At 53.2% G+C, this 27,161-nt stretch overlaps 2 protein-coding genes across 5 annotated transcripts in view; both read right to left on the reverse strand.

The window, feature by feature from the left end:
- GNG7 (G protein subunit gamma 7) overlaps positions 1 to 16,760 on the reverse strand; it is a 124,449-nt gene extending 107,689 nt beyond the window's left edge. Inside the window, exon 1 of one of the 4 annotated variants that reach the window (XM_084883575.1) lies at positions 16,664 to 16,760. The gene's annotated coding sequence lies outside the window, so the exon portion shown is untranslated. Of the gene's footprint in view, positions 1 to 4,311; positions 4,334 to 16,663 lie in introns of those variants that run through there. The other 3 variants (XM_084883576.1, XM_084883579.1, XM_084883577.1) reach the window with 3 other exon arrangements.
- A 3,896-nt stretch (positions 16,761 to 20,656) lies between these two features.
- DIRAS1 (DIRAS family GTPase 1) lies at positions 20,657 to 26,866 on the reverse strand. The gene is made up of 2 exons (XM_084884174.1): positions 26,771 to 26,866; positions 20,657 to 23,961 (listed from the first exon to the last, which is right to left on the reverse strand). The coding sequence occupies exon 2, from the start codon at positions 23,891 to 23,893 to the stop codon at positions 23,297 to 23,299; it is 597 nt and encodes a 198-aa protein (XP_084740300.1). The 5' UTR covers positions 23,894 to 23,961; positions 26,771 to 26,866; the 3' UTR covers positions 20,657 to 23,296.
- Positions 26,867 to 27,161: the final 295 nt, after the last annotated feature.

The following is a 27,161-nucleotide window of genomic DNA, read 5'->3' on the forward strand; positions in this document are numbered from 1 at the left end:
TCACATGATCACACTCATATGTGGAATCTAAGTAACAAAATAAACTGATGAACAGAGTGGATCCAGAGACATGGAAGCATGGAACAGAGTGAGGGATCTCAGAGGGAAGTGGGGAAGGGCGGGTGGGCGGGAGGTAATCAGCCAAAGACCTTGTATGCATGTATGCATGGCCCATGGACACAGACAACAGGGTGCGGAAGGCCTGGAGCGGCAGTGGGCTGGATGAGGTCAATGGGGGGGAAGGTGACTTATATACTTTCAACAATAAAGAATTATTAGCCTGCAGCCCTGGCTGGTTTGGCTCAGTAAATAGAACATCCACCTGCAGACTGAAGGGTCCCAGGTTCAATTCCGGTCAAGGGCATATGTCCAGGTTGCAGGCTTGATCCCTATCCATAGCTGGAGGCGTGCAGGAGCCAGCCAATCAATGATTCTCTCTCATCAGTGATGTTTCTCTCTCCCCCTCTCCCTTCATCTCTGAAATTAATAAAAAAATATATTTTTTAAAAATAGCCTGCTGCCTGACCAGTGTGGCTCAGTGGTCATGGTTCCATTCCAGTCAAGGCACATGCTGGAATTGTAGATTCGATTCCCAGTGTGGGCTGTGCAGGAGGCAGCCAATCAATGATTCTCTCTTATGTTGGATGTTTCTAACTCTCTCTCCCTCTCCCTTCCTCTCTAAAACCAATAAAAACATATATATATATATATATATATATATATATATATACATATATATACATATATATATATAAATATATATATTAAACATTTTATTGATTTTTTATAAAGAGGAAGAGAGATGGACAGAGAGCTAGAAACATCCCTGAGAGAGAGACATCGATCAGCTGCCTCCTGCACACCCCCCACTGGGGATGTGCCCGCAACCAATGCACATGCCCTTGACCGGAATCGAACCTGGGACCCTTCAGTCCGCAGACCGACGCTCCATCCATTGAGCCAAACCGGTTTCGGCAAAAAAAAAACATATGTATTTTTAAATGCAGCTGATGGGAAGGGCCTCTGGGAGAAGCAGCAGGTGAGGATCCTGCATTGGGGCTCAGCTGGGGACGTGGTGGCCCGGGTGTGGTGGGAAACTCCAGCTGCTCTGTGTGGTCTAGCGCAGCGTTTTTCAACCGCTGTTCCGCGGCACACTAGTGTGCTGCGAGATGTTGCCTGGTGTGCCGTAGGTGCAGACAAGACAAGAATTTTATAATTTTTCACTATTTTGTTTACTTAATATTTCATAATAAAGTAATTATAAAATACTTTCTTTGTGTTTATTTGATTCCTATTCAAGAGAATTACTTTATATATAGTCAATATAGGCACAGAGTTAAATTTTTTAACATTTTCTAATGATGGTGTGCCTCGTGATTTTTTTCATGAAACAAGTGTGCCTTTGCCCAAAAAAGGTTGAAAAACACTGGTCTAGCGCAGCCCACCAGTGGGAGGCACTGCGAGGTCACGTTACTGATAAGAGACAAGGTGGGAAGCTCAGAGGACACAGAACTTCATCTATAATGTAGTTTCCCAAATTAACCATATGAGTTTCCTACGGCTGCTATCACAGCTCACCACAAACTTAGTGCTTCCGACAACATTCATTTATTTCTGACAGTTCTGGGGTCCAGGAGTCTGACCTGGCTTCTCTCAACTAAACCAGGTGTGGGCAGAGCTGGTCCTTCCGAAGGCTCCAGGGAGAACTATTTCTGGCCTTTTCCAGCTTCTAGTGGCGCCACATCCCTGGCTCGCGGCCTCTTTCATCTCTGACTCTCACCCTCCGCCCCTCCTATAAGGACCCTGTGATGACCCTGGGCCCCCCGAGGAATCTGCAATCACCCCCATCTCAGGGTCCTTGATTGAACCCCCATGCATGTTCCTCTGCCATGTCTCTGGGGCCATCGCCCTCTGCTACAGCTTGCTTCTCTCTGCCTTTTCACTCGCCCACACGTTTATCTGAATAAAAATGTCCATTTTTCTGCACATTGATCCATTCTGTGTGGTCTTCTCACTACCCTTGATCAGAAGTCTCTTTATAAAAAAATTTTTTTTTAAATTAAAAAAAACAAAACACCAACCAAAACCTGAGCTCAGACAGAAGAAAACTGGGCTAGGTCCCCCAGTGACTGCAGAGCAGAGGGGGTGGGGGTCCAGCAGGCTCGGGGCTTCAGTCATTGAAAAACAGTGTTGATGAGAGTAGGTGGAGGGTAGGGAAAGGTGGAGACATGGCGAGGCTGAGAGCAAGTGGAATTGTCAGAGCAGAGAGCAGAGAGCATTCTGGGTGAGGGGGACAGAAACGAGGCCCCGGGCAGGAGGGAGAAACATCCACTGTGCCCAGAGAAAGCTGCCGGGGGCGCGGCTACGCAGGGACACAGGTGCTCGGAGGCTCTGAGTTAGAAATGAGGGTGGATGTGGGAGCTGATGAATGGACTCAGCCAGAGGAACTCAATTCCCTCCACAGCCCCCAGGGCTGAGCTGTGAAAGCAGCAAATGGACAAAAATCCCAGCAGGCGCCGAAGCACAGTCTATGGGTTTAAAAATAGATGATGGGTCCACAATGCTCATGCAAACTGAAAACATCCACTAAAGCCTGTGCACGCATTTTCACGGCAGCAGGACTCACAGGAGCCAAAAGGTGGCAACAACCGGTGTCCATGGGTGAGTGGACAGAGACAATGTGATACAGACTGAGTGGCCAGATCATGATGATCTCTGAACACATATTAATCTGACCACTCAGTGTATATCCTATATAATAGAAGGCTAATACGCAAATTGTCCCCTCGACCAGGAGTTCGACCAGCAGGCAGGCTGGCCAACCGTCCATGTCCCCTCCCTCTGGCCAGGCTGGCTGGTCCCCAACCATGCACAAATTCGTGCACCAGGCCTTTAATATATATATACTGAGTGGTCAGATTATTATGCATTCAGAGATCATAATAATCTGGCCATTTGTGTAGTTATTCTGCTGTAAAATTATTATTCTGCTGTAAAACATGACCATGAGGGACCTTGAAAACACAATGCTCAGCCACAGAAGCCAGACACAAAGGACACGGTGTGTGACTCCGTTTCTGTGAAATGTCCAGGACAGGCAAGGCCACAGGGACCGGAGGTGAGTTTGTGGTTGCTGGGAAGTGAGGAGGGGAGTGGGAAGAGACTGCTGATGGAAACAGGGTATCTTTTTAGGGTGATGAAAACATCCAAAAATGGTGACAATGGTTGCACATAGCTGTAAATATACTAGAAACCAATGAATGGTTCGCTTTAAATGGGTGATTTATATTATATGTGACTGATATTTCCATCAAGCTGTTTGTTTGTTTAGTTGATTCTATTTGAGAGCTTTACTCTTTTTTCTTCTTCTTTATTTCAGAGAGAAAGGTAGAGGGAGAGAGAGATAGACACATCTATGATGACAGAGAATCAATCATTGGCTGCCTCCTGCATGCCCCCTATTAAGGGTCAAGCCTGCAACCCAGGCATGTGCTCTTGACCCGGGACCCTTCAGTCCGAGGGCCAACGCTCTATCCATTGAGCAACACTGGCTAGGACTACAATGGTGAATTCAATGTTACGTGTAATTTACCACAAAACAGAACAAAGTGGAGTGAGCAGTGGACACAAGGAGGTGAGTAGGGAGTTCGTGTTGCCCTGACACGGAGATTGGGGAAGGGGGGACATGAGAAGTAAATGGGACAGTGTTTGGCGTGTGATCCACTGACTACCAGGACCCCACCCTGGGGGAGTGGGCAACCTGGCAGGAGACAGTCCCACACACCCAGCATCTGGCAACATCCTTTCATTGTTTGCTGAGTAAAAGGAGGCCAGGGAGAAAGGAGCCTCATGCAACAAAGGGTCCCATTCAGTGTACCAAAGCGGCTCAGGGAACTCCTGCCCCGGCTCCCGGGAGATGACCCCTGGCTGTCAGTTCACTTTTAAAGGACACACCAGCCCTGACTGGTTTGGCTCAGTGGACAGAGGGTCGGCCTGCGGACTGAGGGGTTCCAGGTTTGATTCCAGACAAGGGCATGTACCTTGGTTGCGGTCACATCCCCAGTAGGGGGTGTGCAGGAGGCAGCTGATCGATGTTTCTAATTCTCTATCCTTCTCCCTTCCTCTCTGTAAAAAATCAATAATATTTTAAATAAAGGACATTTTAAAATAAATATATATTTTTTATAATATATATATTTTAAATAATATATATATTTTTAAATATATATATTTTTTAATAATATATATATATATATTTTAAAAGGACATTTTAAAATATATATATATATTTTAAAAGGACACACCAAATACCTGCCCACAATACAGCCTGCTTTCCAGCAGCCCTCTGCTTTCGCCAGAGATCCAGGGTCGTCACTGAGGGAGGCGGCAGACCAGGAGACAGGGCAGGGGCACCCCTGCTGTCACGTGGTTTCCAAGCCTCGGGCCACCTGAGTCACAACCGTATCCCTGGCTATAAATCTCCTCCTTTATTAGCACGTGGCACCTAGACAACGCTGTGCCAAAACACTCAGGTCCAGCTTATTACGGTCACCAGAGGTGGGATCATCCGCCCTCCCACACACACACATACACACACACACACTCACACACACACACACACTCACTCACACACACACATACACTCACACACACACTCACACACACACACTCACACACACACACACTCACTCACTCACACACACACACTCACACACACACTCACACACACACACACACACACATACTCACACACTCACACTCACACACACACACACTCACACACACACTCACACACACACACACACACACACACACTCACACACACACACACACACACACACACACACTCACACACACACTTAAGTGGATTTGGCACAGGGAGGACCATGTGTCTCCAATTAGGTGAAGCTGTTTCTCCCGACCCTGCAGTGTCTGTGGCCACATATATAAAATGATGAGTTTCCAACTCCCCAAATGCTGCCTGGGCCAAGAGGTGCAGGCCATCCTGAGGGTGATGTCATCGGGGTGTCGGGACCCCTCATAGGCTGTGATGAGAAGAGCACCTCGCCTCTGTGTTCCCCAAAACCTATGTCTAGGGTCTTATCATAAGAAAACGCCAAACAAACCCAGATCCAGGGACAGCCTGCAGAACTCCTGACCTGTCCTCATGATTGTCCAGGCACGAAGGAATGTCGGAGAGCACCACAGCCCAGGGGGACTATGGAACCATGATGACTAATGTCACATGGGGGTGGGGGTGGGGTGCTGGATGAGTCCTGGGCCAGCAAGGGGACATCAGGGGGAAATCTGAATGAAGTAAAGACTTTAGTTGATAGTAATGGGCCCATGTTAATATGTTAGCGTGTCAAAGGCGCCCCAGGAAGGACCGTAAGATGCTGACATGGGGAGACCATGGGAACTCTGTGCTGCCTCTGCAGCTCCTTTGTACATATCAAGTTAGCCCAAAAGCAAAAGGCTAATTAATAAAATAAAAGACAGGTCTAGGAACTCAGTCCACTGCCTTCTTCAGAGACGCTCACGTGGGGTGCCGTGCGGCATCACACAGGGGAGCGATGGGTGCAGATGCAATCTTATCTTGGGGGGAGGGAAGGGGAGGGGGGGGACACTGCCCCCAGTGGAAACAAGAGGCAGAACCAAGACTGGAATCGGAGGTTCCAGAACAGGGGTCCTGGCCTTTCTGGGCTCCAAACCCACATACACAGCTCTGAAGCCGTGGACACCATGGACACCCTTTGGTTTTCTTTTCATATCCCTGAGCGACTCCTGGAACCCTTCAATGACAGAGAGAAAGAGAGGGTGGGAGGTAGGCAGGGAGATGGATATATAGAGGAATGGGGAGAGAGAAAGAGACTGACAGAGGAGGAAGAGAACAAGGGGGGAAGAGGGAGGGGAAGAAAGGAGCCAAACTATTTTTAAACAATAAAAAAAATGCCCAGCCCATCCACAAACCCCAACCAGCCCCATTTCCTCCCATCACCTCCGCTGTCTATCGACCATCCAAAGTTCAAGTCAAGAGCAACTCTACATTTCATTAAGTAACAATTTGGGGCGGCCGGGGGGGGGGGGGGCGGGGGGGGGGATCTTCCATTTCTTGCCCTGCTGCAAATACTTAAAACTCAGCCCACAGGAAGGACTGGTGAGCTGTCAGTTCTCACTAAAGAGGAAGGCGTTTCGCCAGACCAGTGAGGCTCAGGGGTTGAGCATCAACCCTTGCACCAAGAGGTCACTTGTTCAATTCCCGGTCAGGGCACATGCGGTCAGGGCACCTGCCTGGGTTGCAGGCTCAATACCCAGTAGGGGTCGTGCAAGAGGCAGCTGATCAATGTCAATGTTTCTATTTCTCTCTCTACCATTTTTATTGTTTAAAAATAGTTTGACTCCTCTCTTTTCCGTCTCTCTCCCTCCCTCCTTTATCTATCTGTTTCTCTCTCTCCCTCATCTCTCTCTTCAGAGACAGAGACAGAGAGAGACAGAGAGAGAGAGAGAGAGAAAAAGAGAGGCAATTCGAAGCTCAGCTGGTGTTGAACAAGATCCTCCTGGGCTCCAGGCCAAAGGAAAAGCTTGCCTTCACTATGACAGTCTTCACGGGTTTTCACACCTCGCTCAGGGATGGATGGTCTACCTGGCACACGGTGCCTTGAACACTGTTGAAAAAACACCTCTTACTGGACATCAAGGTTGTCTGTCTACACATGCCTTTGGGTGGCTGGTGCTTTACTGAGCTACTAGTTTGTTTTTTCGGTTTATGGTATAAAAGCTAGGAGCACAAGACATTTACTGGCATACAGTTTTACATTTGTATGTCTTTAAGTAACGTAATAGGCATAAGTGACATTTTAAAAAGTGATGTTTTTTAACTGAAATGCCACAGTTGATCAAATATCAGAACTCATTTTTTTTAACCGTCACTGGAGGGCAATCTTTCATTGATTTGAGAGCGAGAGGAAGGAAGAGGGAGAGAGAGACATTTCTGAGAACGAACACTGGAACCGCTGGGCCTCAGCATGCTGGACCAGAGGCATCGACAGGCATTTTCTCAAAAGAATCAGAGAACCAACATTTTCAGCTTTTAGAACCACGTGGTCTCATATGTGGTAGCATGAAAGCCACCACAGGCAACACGTGAACAAATGCACCTGGCCTTGTGCCAATGAAACTTCATTTCTGGAAACAGAAAGAACTCTATACAATCTCTATGTGTCACAATTCGCGTGATTCTTTTTTTTTTTTTTTTTTTTTTTAACCATTTAAAAATGTGAAAACCACCTCAGTCCAGGGACCATGTAAAAGTAAACGATGAGCCCGGGCCGGTGTGGGTCAGTTGGCTGCATGTCATCCAGAACACCAGGTAGCTGCTGTTTCGATTCCCGGCCAGGGCGCATGCAGGAGGAGGCTGATCGATGTTGTCCTCTCATATCAGTGTTGCTATCTCTCTCTCCCTCTCCTTTCCTCTCTCTCTAAAAAATCAACAAACTATTAAAAAATAATATAAAAATGTTTTTAAATGATGAGTTGAATTTGTCACATGGGCCATGCCGCCCCTGGACTAGAAAACCTTGGGGACCCTTCTGGAACTGACTTTCTAAGATGCTCTGATTCTCAATCTACACTTTAACCAGCAGATACTTCCATAGCTCTGTATAACCCCGGAGGTGTCCAAATGCTAACCTGTATCACTCACTATGCCTCCGGAGGTCTTATCTTTCTCCTCAAATTCCCCCTATTTGCTACCTACACTCGCCATGTCCAGCATGGCAGCCACATGTGGAATTGAGCATGTGGAATGCATCCCATTCTGAGAAGTAAACATCTGTGAGTTGCCAAATACACACCAGCTTCCAAAGGCTTCACAGGGAAGGTCATTTACCCCTTCTTTACGTTGAAGACATGTTGCAATGATAATATTCTGGATATACTGGGTTATGTCAAATGTATCATTAAAATCACTCTCGCCTGCTTTGTTTTTCCCGAATGAGGCTAGTCGAACACTTAAAATGATGTTTGAGGCTTGAATCCTGTTTCTATTGGGAAGCACTCTTTTATAGAGAGGAGAAGAGGGAAGAATAATTCATATAAAACTCAATGGCATGCAGAGTTACAACTTCCCAACAGGCACTTGAGGTGCCTCTGCTGTTCTCGTTGCTTTGTCCATAAAAACAAAATAAGGGGGCTGAAACCGGTTTGGCTCAAACCGGTAGAGCATCAGCTTGGGGACTGAAGGGACCCGGGTTCGATTCCGGTCAAGGGCATGTACCTTGGTTGCGGGCATATCCCCAGTAGGGGGTGTGCAAGAGGCAGCTGATGGATGACTCTCTCTCGTCGATGTTTCTGACTCTCTATCTCTCTCCCTTCCTCTCTGTACAAAAATCAATAAAATGTATATTTAAAAAAAAAAATAAGGGGGAGGAAGGGATGAGCAGGTGGAGCACAGATGACGTGTGGGGAGATGAAACTATTCCGTATGACACTATAATGATGGATACGCGTCATTATACATTTGTCAAAACCCATAGAATGTGCAGCACAGAGAGTGGGTCCTGCCATCAACGATGATGCTGAGTCATGATGTGTTAATGCAGGTTCATCAACTGTAACAAAAGTGCACTCTGGTTGGGATCACTGATACAGGGGGAGGGTGTTCAAGTGTGAGGGCAGGGGATAAAGAGGAAATCTCTGTACCACTGTTCAATTTTGCTGTGAACCTAAAACTGCTCTAAAAATAAAGTCTATTTTTAAAACCAAACATTTTAATTTTATTTTAATGCAATCATAAATTCTCATTAGAAATAGTTCACCCAATGGTTCACAATCTGGGTGATTCTGTCTCTAGGGGACACTTAGTGATGTCCGGGGACATCTCTGGTTTTCACAACTTGGGGTGTTCCTGGTATCAAGAGGGTGGGGGCCAGGGATGCTGCTCAGTATCCCACAGTATTCAGAGTGCGCCCCCAAAGGTATTATCTACGGTTTCTCCAGTGCCATGGGGGAAGAGGGGAGACCTGATTTAGTCAAACCCCCACTATATACAATATATACAAGCCTAAGAGACCTTTATGGCCAGTGGACCGCTTGACTGGTCGACTGGTCGTTATAGCACCGCAATGACCACCAGGGGATAGATACTCAATACAGGAGCTGCCCCCTGGTGGTCAGTGCACTCCCACAGCCAAGCTCTCGCGGATGGCCAACCTCTCACGGTCCCTTTCTCTCTCCCGACCCCCCACTTTCTGGGAGATGGTGAGAATTTTTATTTTTTCTGGTGTGGAGAGAGGAGGGATGGAGGAAAAGGAAGAACATTTGGCAACTAGGACCACATGCCACCAGAAAATCTGAATTTCACCCAGCAGGCAACTGCTTTCTGGGCAGTGCATTGTGCCCCACCTCCCCCGACCCCCCCCCCCCCCAAAAAAAAAAGAGATATGCCTGTATCCTAACCCTGGTACCTGGGAATGGGATCTTCTTTGGAAATGGGGTCTTTGCAGATGTAGTCAAGTTAGGGTGAGGTCATACTGAAGTGGGTGTCCTTAGAGAAGAGGAAGAAGATTTGGACACACTGTTCAACTTGGCCTCAGCTTTTGGGAAGAATTCTGCTAAGGTGGTTGATCATTCCATCCTCCACCTTTCATATCTGACCACTCTCATATCTAATCGGGGTCCTCACCCCCTCAACTCCCCCAGACGATGTTGGATCACTCTGCCTGCGGCCGGAATCCTGTTAGCTGGTGCAGCCAGAATCCCCCTGGTGTTTCTCCTTAGTGATTTCCCACCCTCTGATCCCACCTGCTGCTTGGCTATAAGTCCCCACTGGTCCACGCTGTACCTAAAGTTGAGCCCAGATCTACACTAAGTTTTCTTCTCCCCGCTGCAGGAACTCCTGACTAAATCTGTTTCCACCATGCTGACAGCTGTCTACCTCTGGGTCTCTCTGACAGGCACAGGGAGAGGCAGTGTGAGGGCAGAGGCGAGACTGGAGAGATGCGGCTCCAAGCCCAGGAGTGCCGGAAACCACCGGAGTCTGAAAGAGGCAGGCAGGACCCTCCCCTGGGGCCTCCAGAGGGAGCTTGGCCCTGTGACTCCTTGACTCGGACTTCTGGGCCCCAGAACTGGGAGAGAATAGACTTCAGTTGCTTCAGTCTGTGGTGCTTTGCTGCAGGGGCCCCAGGAAGTCACTCGGGCACAGAGAAGGCGGTGGCACCGGGCCTTCTCTGACTCGCAGTCACAGCCTGGCTCTCCAGCACAATGTCTGCACGGACGTGGCTGAGTCCACCTCCCATCTCTGGTTCCTCCTGACTTCGTGTGTCCATCAAACTGGGCAGTTTCTTAAGGGGACAGGGCCGGGGTCACGACTTTGACAATGAAGGACAAGAGATCTGACCAGCAGTAACTGTCAGGAGGCAGAGCTGGATCCCCTGGCCTTTGGCCCAGGTCCCTGCTCGTGTTAGCACAGAAATAGCAGGAAACCACACATGTGCACACACGCAAGCCCGCAGGGATGGCAGCACCCTCTCAACGAACTAACTAACCGACTCCAAAGACGAACTGTCTCTATTTTATCAGCTCCACAGAGCTGACTTTCAGAAATTCCAAAAAAGGCATCAATTTCTGCAAATCAGTTCACCTTGCTCAGCACCACATCCTGGCATCAAGTGGGAGGGGGCCTGGGATGCTGCCCAGCACCCCACAGTTCCCTGGATTGCCTCCCACAGAGAATGACCAAGCCCCAAGGTCAACAACATCCAGGGGCAGACCCTGCAAGAGAGGACAGGGAAAGACCCAGCCCCCCCCTTTGGTGCTCACACAGGCCTGGGCCCCCCACTACTTTGTCAGTGCAAAGCTTCTCTCTGGTCTCTTTACCGAACGCCCGTCCTGTGCACAGGTGGTACCCTGCCTCTCTGCCCCCTGAAAGACGTACTGTCGCCAAGGGCACCTAAAATACGGATGGAATATATAGGCCTGGGGTCCCATCTTTATCACCCCCAAGGACCCCAACTCAAGAAGGCCGGGCCAGGAACAGAATCCATGCCTCCCCTTGTGTGCGCACAGCGGTGTATTCACAGGGCGCTCCTGGCACCTGGCACACGTTCTGATGCTTAAAATAGGCACACAACCAGCCTTTGTTGGGGAGAGGAAGGAAGGAAGGAAGGTTTCAGACAAAGGAGACAACAACCCAGCCAACCAGAAACCCTGGGCATGTGGTATGGGGGGGGGGGGGGGGGTCAGGAACGGTTCTTGGAATCAAAGTAAAGGTCTTCAGGAAAGATACGGGGGCGAAGCCCGCGGTGCCAGGAAGGCTGTGTCTGTGTGACGGATTTTTCTTTTTACTGTCTCTCTCCCGATAAAAAAAACAAAAAAAACAAAAAAAACCTAGTTAAGAACTATAAAAAGTGAGGCAATGGCAAGAGTAAAATACACAAAAAGTTATTAGTTAGAAGATTAGCATCAGTCCACAACCAGAGAAAACTACGCGATGGGACGTTGTGACATGAGAAAAGCAGGGGAGAGCTCGGACACAGTCCCCACCACCACAAACCATGCGGCTGAGTCTCCTTCGTTTGGGGAATCACAGGGGTCGGCGCTCCGGGAGTGCAATGGACAAGCCTCTCCCCGGAAAAGCGCCTGGGACCATGGTATCTCCCTTGTCAGGTGAGCAGGGGAGGGGTTTTTATTTTGCAGAGGGGGTGACAAGTTGATCAAAGTGGCGGGGAAATGACACACCAATCTGTGTCAGAGAGCAGGTCCTGGGCCTGTGGGGTTGGCCCGGAAGAAGGGGTGCAGGGCTGACCCAGCAGCCGGGATGCTCTGCGTAAGAGAGTGAAGTACTTAGCTCAGGGACAGAAACATGGAAGAGAGAGAGGTGAAATCCAGAGGGCTGCCACCAGACAACACCCCCACGCTTCGATGTAGTGGGCTGTTGCCTGCCCGGGGGAAAAAAAAAAAGCCATTTCCATAGCAGCACCATTCTTCAATGCTAAAGGTGGGAGCGGAGCAGCCCAGATGTCCATCAGGGATGAACGGATAAACACAATGTGTCCTTCCACACAAAAAGGAGGGCAGCACTGGCACTGGCTACAATGTGGAGGAACCAGGAACACATGATGCTCAGTGAGAAGTCAGGTACAAAAGGCCATACAGTGTGTGGTTCCACTCATTTAAAATGTCCAAAACAGGCAAATCCAGAGACAGAAAGTGAGTTAGCGGTTGTCAGGGGCTAGGGAGAAGAGGATGATTGCTGATGGGGACAGGGGACCTCACTGGGGGGATGGAATGTTATAAAACGAACTTCAGGGAGCCCTGGCCAGTGCGGCTCAGCTCACTGAGCATCATCCCATTCACCAAAGGTGGCCAGTTAGATTCCCAATGGGGCATCCAGGCTGCTGGCTCATCCCCAGTAGGGGGCATGCAGGAGGCAGCCAATGGATGTTTCCCTCTCTCTCTCTCTCTCTCTCTCTCTCTCTCTCTCTCTCGTCCCCCCCCCCCTTTCCTCTCTCTCTAAAACTCAATAAAAACACTTTTTTAAAAAATAACAAAGGTACCATTTAAAAATAAAAATAAAATAAAATGGGTTTAGGAGGATGGTTGCGTAACTTGATAACCTTACCAAAAAAATTTAAATTATGTGCTTAAAATGACTGAGTTCTATGGTATGGAAATTGTACCTCAATTTTTAAAAAAGTAAAAAACAATGACTTTCCCCTCCATAAGGTATTCAAGGAGAACCGGGAGCCACTTCTGGAGGAGTCTCAGCGCTGCGCAAAGCCTCCTGCCCACCCGCGGGCAGGACAACTGAGGGAATCTAGCTCATCAACGCTCCGCAGAGTGGTCAAGGAGGAGAAAGATGAGGAGACTGCCTGGGTCGTGTCACTGCACCTTTGAGCTCCCATCAGGTCCCCACGTCTCCTGGGTGACAGAACACTTTCCTCTGGACCCTGAGGAGAGAGAGGCCACGCCAAAGGGCAGCACAAGGCAAAAGGGATGAAAATCGAGGTCCAGAACGATCCAATCAAACAGTGGGACCAGAGGGAAGCCCCCCAACATCACTGGGACCTGGGACTGCAGGAGCCATCCCTTTCGAGGACCCCGGGGACCCAGGCCAAGCCCTTAAAGGACCCAACCAAGGGGTGAGTGGGAGACCAAGCTTCAACAGCTACCGTGGTCAGTTCAGGCACAAAGGAAGGGGAAGAATAAGTGTATCAATATCCAGCAATCACACAACAGTCCTGGGCACCTGCCTCCCTAAAAAAGCTCCAGAAGATTCCACCGACCCTTTTGTAAGAAATTATGTTAGAAATGACAACGGAGTTTCAAGAACATGAATGAGCTGGTAAATACGGTTTCAAAGACGATCGTTTGCTTACAGGTGCAAATGAGGAAACCTGTGATGACAGCTTGAACGGAAGAAGCTTTTTACACTACTACATGGCGGGCCAGGACGGAAACGCCTCCGTTCAGTCAACAAGGAGCTGAGCTGTCTGTGTGTCAGGATGCTTCCCATTCGGTTGTCTTTCCCTCCAGACCACAGGGCCCAGGATTTACAATGGCGTCGGTCACAGGATCTTTGCTACTGAAGGCCCAGAATTCCCTGAGGAACTCAAGCTTCATGCTCTGGGAAGCAGACTGCACACTCTGGCACCTTCCAATGACTGGAGTAGATGACTTAATTCCAGATTCAAAATCAGCCTCAGTGGTCAAAGGCCGCACCAAAGACCCGCCTAGAAAGAGGTCAGTGTTTCCAAAATTCTCTAAAAGCGGTGTGATTCCCCCCACCCCACCCCCTGCCCCCTCTTAAAATGAGAACAGTGAATGATTTAGCAACAACCTCCAAATCTGGGCTGAACTTGCTAAGAATGTGGTTTTTAAAGGAGAAAACAACTTAGTTTTCTTTACAACTGGGGGTCTCCCCTGGGGCCATGTCACTCCCAGGGACACGGAGTGCCATCTGGGGGCATCCGTGGTTGTCATGACTAGGGGTGCTCCTGGCATCGTGTGGGTGGGGGCCAGGGATGCTGCTCAGCACCCCACAGCACCCAGGACCGCCCGAAAGGCAGCTGAGCCTATGGAAGGACCCAGGTCTATGAGCGCAGATAATCGTGGCCCAACAGTTCCCTCCGGGGCACACATGCGAGTGGCTCCTGAGGGGGACACCTACGTCAGGGTGTCCCATCAGCCTCCTCTTAGGTAGACATGCTCGTTCCTTAACAAACCTCCAGAATCCCCCGGCATCAGAGTCAAACAGATTCTTCTTTCCCTGGCGTGTTTCCCCCCTCGCTTTTAACAACAGGGACTTTTCTTCTTCTCCTTTTAGCAGACTTTTGTGTGAAAGCACAAGGAGTGATTCTTCTGTGCGCCCCACAAGGCTGAAGCACTGGAGTCAAGCTCTGATTCCTTCCCTCTTCCCTCCCTGACAGCCCAGTTATTCTATCCACCCACCTTCCTCCCCTCCCCCCCAAATACCTTAATTTAGAACGTTATCATCGATGCTGCACGTAGCCTCGCCATGCGCCAGGAGTGTGCGAGGTGCATGCATTCTCTCCTCTGACTTTGACTTGCCCCGCGGTCCTAGGAGGTGCCTGCTGCTGTCGTGTCATTCCTACCTCACGGAGTAAACGAGAACTCCAGAGGCCAGCTGGCCAAGCCAGAGGCCGACGCACTGTTAACCTTAGGGGGGACCTCGGCATCTGAGAACAGCGTTTGTGAACTCCTTTGCCACGCTGACACCTTGCAAGAGTGGGGGCCCTCTCCTCCCCGCTGCTCATCAAGCCTGTCTTCTCCCACCCACCTTCCGCCCCCTAGCCACCCCCGTTACCCAGGAATAATGAAGTGCCAACGTGCTGCCCACGCCCCTCAGGATCATTGTCCCCAAAGCTCCCACTTTGGTTCTTCGCTCCCGAGCCCAAAAATCCCTGAAGAATCCAGTCACCGACACCAGCTTTTTCTGCTTCCCAAGATGCTCTCCTATGCACCCTACATCCCAGACACACACCTCGCAGCACCTAACCCTCCCTTCTACACCAAATGATTAGCTCCCCCCCCCCAAAAAAAACGAGGGGACCAATCCCTTCCACAGTCCGGATAACTGAGTTCCAACAAGACCCCACCCAATGTCCTCCCGGCTAGTCAACTACCCACAAAACACCTGCCATCCATCCCTCTATCCCACCATCACTGGGGCCCCACCTCCTTTCTCAACACCCCCTGCACTCCTAATGCCACATCCCTCTGACCCCTTCGAACCGGGGCTGACCCCACCTCCATCCCTCAGCCTTCTCTCCTTCTGCCCTCTGGCCCTTCCCAGCTCACCCAAACCCCACATTCCTCCATCGTCACCCCTCCCGGACACCTCGACCCCCCAATTCCATCCCCAGCGCACTCCTCCTCGCCTAACCTCCACTCCAACTCCACTCCCGGCCCCTCCTCACATAACCTTCACCCTCAACTCGAACCCCGTCCCCTCCCCAGCTAGTCTCGACACCCAGCCTCACCACCAATGCCCTCTCCAGCTGACCTCGACCCCAGCCTCACCCCCAATGCCCTCCCCAGCTAACCCTAAACCCCAGCCTTCCCCCAATGCCCTTCCCAGCTAACCCAGAACCCCAGCCTCCCCCCAATGCCCTCCCCAGCTAACCCTAACCCCCAGCCTCACCTCAATGCCCTCCCCAACTAACCCAGACCCCCAGCCTCCCCCCAATGCCCTCCCCAGCTAACCCTAACCCCCAGCCTTCCCCCAATGCCCTCCCCAGCTAACCCTAACCCCCAGCCTTCCCCCAATGCCCTCCCCAACTAACCCTAACCCCCAGCCTCCCCCCCAATGCCCTCCCCAGCTAACCTCGACCCCCAGCCTCACCCCCAATGCCCTCCCCAGCTAACCCTAACCCCCAGCCTCACCCCAATGCCCTCCCCAGCTAACCCTAACCCCCAGCCTCACCCCAATGCCCTCTCCAGCTAACCCTAACCCCCAGCCTTCCCCCAATGCCCTCCCCAGCTAACCCTAACCCCCAGCCTCCCCCCAATGCCCTCCCCAACTAACCCAGACCCCCAGCCTCCCCCCAATGCCCTCCCCAACTAACCCTAACCCCCAGCCTCCCCCCAATGCCCTCCCCAGCTAACCCTAACCCCCAGCCTCCCCCCCAATGCCCTCCCCAGCTAACCTCGACCCCCAGCCTCACCCCCAATGCCCTCCCCAGCTAACCTCGACCCCCAGCCTCACCCCCAATGCCCTCCCCAGCTAGCCTCGACCCCCAGCCTCCCCCCAATGCCCTCCCCAGCTAACCCTAACCCCTAGCCTCACTCCCAATGCCCTCCCCAGCTAACCCTAACCCCCAGCCTCACTCCCAATGCCGTCCCCAGCTAATCTCGACCCCCAACCTCACCCCCATGCCCTCCCCAGCTAACCCGGACCTCAACTTCAGACACCTCCTCAGCTGACCTCCACACCCCCAGGCCCAGCCCATATCCCAACTCCAGTCCCACAGCGCCCTCCTCAGCAGACAGCGACCCCCAAGCCCGCAGCCCACGGGAGCCCTCTTTGAGCCCCCACACACACACATCCCGGGCTGCCGAGCCTCCCCGCCGCCCTGGCCGCCCCTCAGCGGCGGAGAGGAGGGCGGCGGACCTCGTCCGGGACCACGACCGCACGCGCCCTTACCTGCGCTCCGGCCGCCGCGGCCGCCTCAGCCCCACTGCGCAGCCGAACCCGCCGCCCGGAGCACCAGTGCTCGCTCCCCTCTGGGGGCGGGGCCGGCGCTCTGGGGGCGGGGCCGGCTCCCGGGGGCGGGGCCGGCTGCCCTCGCAGCCAATCGTGGGCCCCGGCGGCGGGAGGCCGGCCCAGGGCGGGGCGCGGGGCGAGCAGCGGAGTAGGCTGCGCGCAGGGAGGGGGCGGGGCTCCGGGCGTGAGCCGGGTCTGGAGGCGGAGCGCTGAGTGGCACTGTGGCCGGCCACCCGAGAGCGGGCACCGCGCGGGAGGGGCGGGGCTATGCTAAAAAGCAAATAGAACACCGGGCTGCACGCGGGTTTCCAGAGGCGACTTAATTGGTGACGCCAAGGAGGCGTGGTGGCTTTTCGCGAGTTCGAATCCCGAGTGGGGGGCTCGAGGTCGAATTCCAAATCCTAGATGTTGGGGCTCGCTTGCGGAGCGGGAAGAACGTCCCCTCGTGATCAGTCGCGTGGCCTACCAGACACTAAAAATAAATGCTCCCTTTTGTTGTACCCTCTGCATAAGGCTAGAGGAGAAATGATTTAAAAATCCTCATTTTACAGAGGTGGAAATTGAGTCTCAGGTTTAACCTAAGTTCATTCTCCCAAGCCTGTCTCATAATTTCCAGGATTTCTCAATTTCCTATGGCTTCCTTCCTTATAGAATGATCCAGAATCCTGGAGGACCTGGACCCCTGGGGTGTGCATTTTTAACATGCTCCCCTGGTGATGTTGGAAAACATTTAGGATGTCTCCAAAAGCATCCAGAGCTCATGGAGGGAAGAGTTTTTTACACAGGAGGAGGCAGCCACCATATTCTGGTCTTGAGGAACTTGGTGTAACACTGCGGTTCTGTGATCTGAGAGCTGCCGGCCTCCCAGCTGGGAGCCCCAGGGCTCCTATCATCCCTGTAGGAACCTCCCCTGCAGCGCACAGAGAGAACTAAGTGCCTGTGGGGCCATCTCACTCCCCCGCCTGCTTATCCTCAGAGGAATTACTGGCTGAACTAGAGTCGCAAACTAATGGCTCCCACAGGGTCTCAAGCTCACATAGTCCCTGGGTGAGATGTAGTCCAAACAGCCTTTAAAAACTCTAAATTCGCTGAAACCGGTTTGGCTCAGTGGATAGAGCGTTGGCCTGCGGACTGAAAGGTTCCAGGTTCGATTCCAGTCAAGGGCATGTACCTTGGTTGTAGGCTGATCATTGATGTTTCTAACTCTCTCTTCCTCTCTGTAAAAAAACAATAAAAATATATATTTTTAAAAACCTCTAAATTCATTGCCACTTAAAAACAGACTATTTCTTTTGATGCTGCAAATGCACTTTTTAAAAGATGAATTGTTTAAATGCTATGGCACCTGACTTGTAAAAAAAAAAAAAAAGAAAGAAAGAAAGAAAGACTACAAAAAAAATAAAATCATTAAATTGTGTCCCTGTTACAAAAATAAAAATAAAAAATCAGGCAATTCACAAAAAGAAATCCAGATTTCCAGGTGCTTTTGAAAAATCGGAAGGTCTGGTGATCCCTGCAGCAGCTTGGTGCACAGCTACAGGCAGGGCCAGGACTGGGGTGAGGCAAGTGAAGCATTTTCTCAAATTCCTTGCCATCAAAGGATATATTTTTACACATTAATGATATTTTTTTAAATTTCAAATTAAGTACCAAAATAATCCTGGATGAACAAAAATACTGTACCAAATTTTTCAAGAAAGACAAAATACGCTTCTGCACTTGTGCAAACCATCGTTCTTGACTTTCCTTAGCCCGGGCGTTGTCAGGTCCTATCCTCACCTAAAAGATGAATGCATTGTTCACCACAGCTTCCTTTGCATTAAATAGTGCATTAAGGCTGGCCAGGGTGGGCTCAGTGGTTGAGGGTTGACCCATGAATCAAGTGGTCACCGGTTCAGGGAACATGCCTGGTTGTGGGCTCAATCTCCAGAGGGGGGGCATGCAGGAGGCAGCCAATCAATGATTCTCTCTCATCATTGGTATTTCTGTTTCTCTATTTCTCTCCCTTCCTCTCTAAAATCAGTAAATATATATATATATATATATATATATATATATATATATATATATATATATATGTTTCTTGATGGCTGAGATTTTTGGCAAGCCCCTCCCCTTAAATTTTGCGCCCATGTTGAGTGTCTCACACTCCTTACCTAGTCCCGGCCCTGCTTGTAAGTTTGTAAACAGCTCTGAGCCTTTTAGCAAATGGAAAATCCAAAGCCCCGTGGGTTCCTCTCCGAGTAAGATGGGGCTCTTAATGCCTGCCTGTTCCCCTCAACTGATTGAAATAAGTGTGGTGGCATCAGAGCTTGTGGTCTCCACAGTGTTCCCATGACATCCCAGTGCCCTTGTCATCAAGGCCCAGGCTCTTCCCACAGCGCACTGGGCCCTGTGTGACCCTGCTTACCTCTCTGAGCTCCTTGGCTACCACCCTTCCTTCACTCCTCTCCCGCCACTCTGGCCTTCATTGGTTCCTGCCTCAGGGCCTTTGCACATGCTGTTCTCCCAGCCTGGTGCTCTATCCCAGGCCATTCTCTTCTGGCTGCCCTGTACTTCACCTTCATGTGTCAGCTCAGTGTCACCTCCTGAGTCAGCTTAGCCTCCTAACCACCTGGACTCCTGTCCCCATGTCACTTTTGGAGTCCAGGTTTCCCTTCCTCCCAGCATGTACCCGTGTTTCCCCGAAAATAAGACATCCTCCGAAAATAAGACCTACTTACAGGTTTCCTTCTGAGTGAAATATAAGGCATCCCCCCGAAAATAAGGCCCCCCTAGGCTCTGTCTCAGAATGCTATTGCTAAACATGAGTGATTTGGTCCACTGATTCTGAAAGAAATGGAGTCACAAGAAATTCACCAGGAAATTCAGGAATTGGATTGTTATGATGATGTTCCAGAAGATGATGACATGATTGTCATTGAATAAATGAGTAAATTCTTGATACTGTAGGATTCACAGTTTGTCTGATTTGTGTTGACAACTACTGTACTACCATACCGTATACAGGTAATAAATTCCTTTATTTTCATTTAACAATAAATGTGTACCATATTCTTCTTCATGGAAAAAGAAGACATCCCCTGAAAATAAGACCTAGTGCATCTTTGGGAGCAAAAATTAATATAAGACACTGTCTTATTTTCGGGGAAACAGGGTATTTGAAATGACCCGACTCAGCTCTTCGGGGTGTGCATGGGGGATGTCCTCTCCCCCAGTTGGTTATAAGCTCTGAGAGGGCAGGGGCTCTGGGTTTCAGTCAATCCTTGTTTTGTGTCCAATATCCAGGAACGGGCCAGGCCTATTACATATTGGATGGATGAATGAATGAATGAATGAACGAACAAATGAATGGATGGATGGTGTCTCAATTCTTCTTCCCAGTCAGTCCCTGAATAGACTTTATCTCTTCCCGCGGAGACACCTGCCTGGCCTAGTCTGAATGGGTGGGAAGGAGGCTGAGAAGTCACATGGGGCAGGTGCAGGGGGGTGAGGAGGAGGGCAGTTCCTCCCTGCTCAGTCCCCCCTACCCGGGCATCTGCGAGCACCCCTACTCACCTGCTCTGTGAGCCCTGCAGGGGGGTTGCCCACATTCACAGGAAGTCCAGGGAAGGTGTCCCAGCTAACGTGTGCAGAGGAGCCTGGGCCAGAGCTACACAGGGCCAGTGTTCTCCAAGCCCAGGCAGAAGCCCTGGAGCCAGATTGCTCCTGTCTCTCCTTCCTTCCTCCCGGCCCTCTCCGCCTGTCACATCTCCTCCCTCCCCTCCTTCCCACAGGCTCTCACTGCCCACCTCTCAGCCCCTCCCTTCCTCATCCCCATACTTACCCCGTCCCTTACCCCTTTCAACCCTCACCTCCCATCCTTCGTGTCCTCATCTTTTACAGATGGCCAGCTGACCCCCCCACCCCAAAGAAGGACCACGGGTGGGAATGTAGGATCCACTTCTTTATTGCAGGAAAGACTATTTCTAGAGCGAATACTACACAGACCCCACAATGGGGGTGGGGGTACACATGCAGGGGGAGAACGGGCAGAAACAGGATTACAGCAAGCATGGCCTGGCATGGTCCCCAGACCCAAGGACACCCAGGCAGGACAGGCCGATAGCCTGGGCGGGCTCTGCCCCTCCTGCTGCAGAGCCTCTCAGTCCCCAGGGGCAGGGCAGGGCCTGAGGCAGGAGAAGCCTGGAGGGGCGGGGCCCCAGGGAGATTGTGCTATCCGGGTGTGTCCCTGAGAAAGGGCCGCAGACCCAGTGCCCAGCCTCACCCACTCAGGCACCTTCAAGGCCCAGGAACCACTCCCGGGGCGGGGGAGGGAGCAACACCAGCTGTTGGTGGGCCCTGGACCTACCACAGGATCAGGGGACTCAGCTGTGATCAGACAGAATGCTACCAATTCTTCCGTGGGCTCATCCATGTGTCTGGCAGTCACAGGTGCGTGCTTGCACACACACACACACACACACTCACACACACACACACACACACACACACACACGCACACGCACATACACACTCCCTCTCTCTCATAGTGTGTCCCATAGCATTTTGGAGTAAGCAGTCACGTGAACAAAGAAAAATAAACACTCTTTCACTAAGTTGGACACAAACAGTCTCTCAATAGTCCTATGTGATCACATGACTAGACGGCCACATGGCCTGTCTCTCCTCTCTTTCTCTCTCTCTCTCTCTCTCTCTCTCTCTCTCTCTCTCTCTCTCTCTCTCTCACAGTTCAGTCTCAGAGTGCACACAAGCACACAAGCATCCACACATACAGCTTTCTGACACCCAATGCTGCAAGAGGCCCAGGGAGAGGCCCGTGGGGCAAGAACATGAGGGCAACTCCCGTCAACAGCCAGTGAGCAGCTGAGGTGCTCGGTCCTGCAGCTGCAGGGAACTGCCAGCTGCAGAGGAGCATGGAGCTGGGAGCGGGTGCTTCCCAGGCAGGCCTCCAGAGGAGACTGAGGCCTGCGCAGCTCTCTGATCTAGCCTCAGAAGACCCCGAACAGAAGGCCCAGCTAAGCCAGGCCTGGGATCCTGAACCACAGAAACTGGGAGATGATAAATGTGTATAGTTTCAAGTTGCTGAGTTTGTGGTCATTTGTTATGTAGAAGTAGCTGACTGATACAGGTGTTTTTGTTTGTTTGTTTTTTTAGCTGAGAGTCACCTTGCTATAGCGTAAGACACAGTGAGAACAAGACAGGTTCACAGATTCTCCCCAGTAAATCACGTCACTCACTCCCGAAAACACAGGCACTTACAGCCACACTCATGCTGTTACATCACAAATATCCTGACCTGTAAACAACGCCACCACCCGCCCCTGTGTTACTAAATACACGGACTGCCACGTGCACGCACCACCCCAGTGACACACACACACACACACAGGCACACACAGACACATATATAGACACCTTGGCCCCTACACAGCAATTTGCACAAATGCACCATCCCATGGTCACTCCCCAACCCTCGCCTGTCATTGTCAGACACAGTCCCAAGAGTGCAGAGACACCTAGACTCGTACACCAAAACACTCAGAATCTCACGGTTGCAGAGACACCCCAACTGCAAGACACAAGCCTTCCCGGGGTTCCCCTCTCTGGGGTACAGGTGGTGGGAGGAAGTGGGCTAGGCAGGGTTCTGCCTTACCCCTCTGGACAGGGCCCCAGGCACCCCACCCAGCACCCCAGACCCCTGCCTAGGGCTCAGTGGTGATGCACCGTGCCAATCTCTGTAGGCCGTGTCCAGGAAAGCCCCCCCATTTTTACACCGGGCAGTCCCCGAGTTGTGCTGTGGTCATGGGCCAGTCCTGGGCCTCCCTTGCCTGCACGCCAGGCCCAGGCTGGGAGAGGAGTGGGGTTCTGGGCTGGCAGGGCACGGCCACAAGCCCTGTGGTTATTGCCTGATGGCCTGAGGTCCATCCTGCAAGCCACTCCCCCCCAACCGTGGAGAGAGACATGGTCAAGGACCTGGGGCAGGGAGCACAGGCCAGAGGTCATGAGGGACGGAGGTGGGGAGTAGGAGTGTATGTTAAACACCAAGTAGGAGAAAACAAAATGTAAGGTTCCTGTGCATTTCCACTTGTCCCTCCCAGCAAGGTCACAGTGATCTAATGGGTAGGGCGGCACAGGTCTGGCTGGGGGCACCCAAAGGAAAGGACCAGAAATGGGGGTCCTGGGAGGAACAGAGACAGGCAGAGGTGGGAAAATCCAGTGTCCTCAGTCCCCACAGGGACAGACAGCTTCCCCGTTTTCCCATGTGCCGATCAAGGGGGCCATTTCTAGCACTTGGCTTTGGGGGGTCACAGACAGGAGTGGGGGCAGAGAGACAGAGCAGAAGGCAGAAGGACGGAGCCCCAGACCTGCAGGGCTCACCAGGGCCTCAGTGTCCCCATCGGGGATGTTGGCTGATGGCAGAGAAGTGGACGTGAAAAGGAGAGAGAGGAGGGGAATTGGGAAGATGGGGAGAGAGGAGGAGAAGGCAGTGGCTGCAGGATGGTGTGGGGGGAGGCGTGGGGCCGGAACAGGGGCCAGGACAGGGGCTGTCTGCAGGGGGGCATCCCAGGCTCACATGAGGATGCATTTGCCCTTGATGCGGTCTGTCCTCTTCTGTTTGCTGGAGCGCTTTCCGTCGATGTTGAGGCTCATGTTCCGGCGTGTCTCCAGCGTGAGCAGCTCCTGGAAGAGCTCCTTGACATTGTAGTTCATCTTGGCCGACGTCTCCATGAAGGCGCACTTCCACTGCTGGGCCACCGCCTGGGCCTCACGGGTGTCCACCTCTCGCTGCGTCTCATCGCACTTGTTGCCCACCAGCATGACCGGGATGTCCTCCACGCTGCCCTTGATCTGCACGATGAGCTGGTAGATGGGCCCCAGCTCCTCCAGCGACTGCTTGCTGGTGACGGAGAAGACCAGGATGAAGGCGTGGCCCTTGGAGATGGACAGCCGCTGCATGGCCGGGAACTGGTGGCTGCCGGTGGTGTCGGTGATCTGCAGCGTGCACACGCTCTTGTCGCAGCTGATCACCTGCCGGTAGGTGTCCTCGATGGTGGGGATGTAGGTGTCTCGAAATGTGCCCTTCACGAAGCGCAGCACCAGCGAGCTCTTGCCCACGCCGCCCGCGCCGAACACCACCACCCGGTAGTCATTGCTCTGCTCAGGCATCTTCCACGCCGGGGGTGGAGGTCGGAGCCAGGAGGGCCCGTGCCAGCTGCCAATACCCCAGGCCGACCCTGAACAGAGAGGAGTGGCAGATGCAAAAGGCCACCTGGCCTGGAGGGAACAGCTCTAGGCCTGGGGGCAGGAGGGAAGGCTTCTCAGAGGAGGTGGCCTTTCTCCTGTGTCCTGGGAAGGCCCTTCTGGTTGGTTTAGCTGACTTTGCAATTCTGCCCTGCGTGCAGGCTCAGAGCCAGCCCCCTCTTCTGCTCTTCCCCTCAACAGAATCTGGGGCCTAAGCTCCTTCCCAGGGAACTCTGGGCTGGAAGGGAAGTGAAGGTGACTCCTTGCCCCACATGCATGCTCCCCCAGCCACTCATCCTGGCTGCATGGGCTTTTCCCTCTCAGCTTAGCCGTGGGCTCCTGCAAGCCAGCAGGCCTGGACGTGTGACCTGGGCAAGCTGCTAAGCCTCAGTTTCCCCCTCTGCAAAGTGGCTGACGTGGTGCCCCTCTCCAAAAATCGCAGGCTCCCTGCTCTCCCATCAGCCCAGAGGCTCCTCAACCTTGTGGGACATCTTTCAAATGCAGCTTGCAGGGCCTCAGCCCTGGAAATGATGAATCAGTTGGCCAGGGCCATGACCCTGGGCACCCGCATCTTAAAGCCATTCTCCTGCCCTCATGCCATAAGCTTGATCCTAATGCTGGAGGCTCCAGAATCCCAATGTGCAAATCAGGACACCGATTTCCCCATAGCAGCCCTGAAAGGCAGGGATGCACATCCAGATTGGGGATGAGAAAATTAAAACCGAGGCCAAAGAGAGAAAATACCTGCTCCCTAAACTCTGCACCCAGGCTCTGGTCTGCCCGCCGTGGCCTCCCACTCAGGCCCAATATATCCATATCCACAGGCACAAAGCTCCCCAGAAGGGGGTCCGCTTATCATCTCTCCCTATCCTGAGCTCAGAGAGGCCCATCAGCCTTGGGGAGTCACAACCCCGAATTCCTGCAGCGATGGAGACGGAGGAGCCCTAGAATGGGGATGGCAGACAGGAGGCCTGGCTCAGCATCTGTGTCCTTCTTTATAAAGAGCAGGAGAGACCCATCCCTTCCTCCTTCCTCCCTTCAGCCAGTTACTTTCCCTAGAGGGGTGTGTGTGTGTGTGTGTGTGTGTGTGTGCAAGGCCCGATGATGTGAGCCTGATGGCAGGAATGTGGGCAGGTAACTTGGTGTCTCTGAGCCTCAGTTTTCTCCGTGAAACTCAGTGCCCATTCCCCAGAGTTGCAGGGAAGAGGGTGTGATAAGCTGGAGAAAGCCCTTACTAACGCAAGTGCTTGGCACAAGGAAACCCTCGATAAGGGTGGATGGTCAGGATTATTGATCGCAGGAGCTCAGAGTGCGAAGCACTTGGCCTGTAGTGGGCTGGGAAGGCAAGTTCTGAATGACCGAAAAGTACCAGGTTTGTCAGAAAAACTAATAGCCGGCACATACTCCATAAATTATGTGCCAGCCAAACTTCCAGGAGCTTTAGCAGTACCAACTCATGACTGGCTGCTAGGCATGCTGGTGACGTGGCGACATGCATGGCAGTGCTCCACACGAGAGGACACTCGGTGGGGGGCTGGCAAGGGGTGCCAGCCAGCTCTGCAGACACTGCTCTTTCTGGATGGGTACACAGTGTGCAGCCAGGCACCACCACAACTGGCCTGGGGACCTGGTGTGGCCAGTGACAATTGGTTCTGCTGCCCCGCACCCAGCCCCAGCTTTGCCCTGGGTGCAGACCCCCTGGCAGGGGTGCAGGCCAGCCAGTAGGGTATCTCCAGGAGAGGCCCCTCTGGGGGCTGGGATCTCTGAATAGGACCTCCCCCCCCCGCCCCCCGCCCCATTTAATCACCTTAGTCCATGCCAGGCATTCATTTGAAAACCACCTTCACCTCCTGCGGGGCAGGAGTGGGGGAGGGGTCTCAGGCAATGAGGATTGGAGGGGGAGGCACTGGCTCAAGGTCACAGAGCAGGGAGGGGGCAGAGCAGAGCAGGATTTGAACTGGCCCTGGGTGGCCTGACAGCTGGGAGTCCCCCTCCCGTGCAAAGCAACCCACCCTGATACCCCAGGAGGGAATCAGCCCAGCCCTAGGTCCCCAGAGCCCAATGGGGGAAGATGCAGCAACCTTAGGTGCAAGAAAGCAGGCTGGACCCCGGGGAGGGCCTGGGGGAGGTACTTGCCTAAATTGGGGGTAGGGGGTGGGGGCAGGGGTCTAACCAGGGACTTGGGAGAGGCTTGGTGGGAGAGGGCCTGCTCTAGGGCGCTGAGAGAGGAGAGACACACTCAGGGGGGGCAGCCCAGGGGCTCCCCTTGGCCAGAGGAGGACCTAAGTAGGAAGGGAGGGAGCCAGACCAGTGAAGGCTCCTGAGTGAGGGGCTTGACTGGGTGGAGAGGACCAGAGGGCTAGTCGGGCAGCGGTGGGGGGAGACAGGCCCAGGGCCCAGGACCCCGTGGAGGGGTCCTGGCTGAGTGGGACGGCCAACCCAGACAGGCCCAGGACCCCGTGGAGGGGTCCTGGCTGAGTGGGACGGCCAACCCAGACAGAGGGTCTGGGGAGGGCCGGAGAGGGGCTGGCTCGGCCGCGGGGGCGCCCTGTGGGTATGGTGGGGGCAGGGAGGACGCGGAGGGGAGCTGTCCAAGGTGGGAGAGCAGGGCGGCCAGGCCAGGGCACAGTGGACAGGGAGAGGTTCCGGTTCTGGGCCGCCGGGAGGAGGGCCCGGCCCCTCAGGCCGGCCGCGAGGGTGGGGCTCGGACAAAGGAGATGCGCGCAGGGAAGGGCCCCGCGGGCAGGCGAGTGGGATGCAGCAGGCCCACGCCCCGGCCCCCGGCCTGGCCCGGCCGCCTACCTGGGCGCTGGTCCCTGGGGCGCCGCCGCCGCTGCTGCTGGCCGGCTCCGTGTCCGCTCCCGCGCCGCCGCCCCCCGCGTGCCCGCCGCTGCTGCCGCCGCCGTGCCCGCGCCGTCCCCGCCCGCCCGCCCGCCTGCCCGCCCGCCGGGCGCCGCGCTCCGCCCCTCCCCGGGGACCCGCGCCCCCGGCCAAGGTCACCACCGCCCTGCGCCCCGCGCCCGCGCGCGCAGCCCAGCCCAGACCCCACCCCGCGCCCCCAGCACCGGACCCCACCCTGCGCCCCCAGCCCTGGACCCCAGCTCGCCCCCGCTCCTCCCCGCCAAGCCCCCAGAGCGTGCAGCCCCGCCCGGACTCCCTCCCGCGCACACCCGGGAAAGCGCTAGGATGCCAG

This window comes from Pipistrellus hanaki (assembly GCF_964339955.1).
Source record: "Pipistrellus hanaki genome assembly, chromosome: 5".
Taxonomy (NCBI): Eukaryota; Metazoa; Chordata; class Mammalia; order Chiroptera; family Vespertilionidae; genus Pipistrellus; species Pipistrellus hanaki.

What these genes read in the sequence shown, in the direction of transcription:
- DIRAS1 (XM_084884174.1), bottom strand. Translation starts at nt 23,893, where the DNA reads ATGCCTGAGCAGAGCAATGACTACCGGGTGGTGGTGTTCGGCGCGGGC.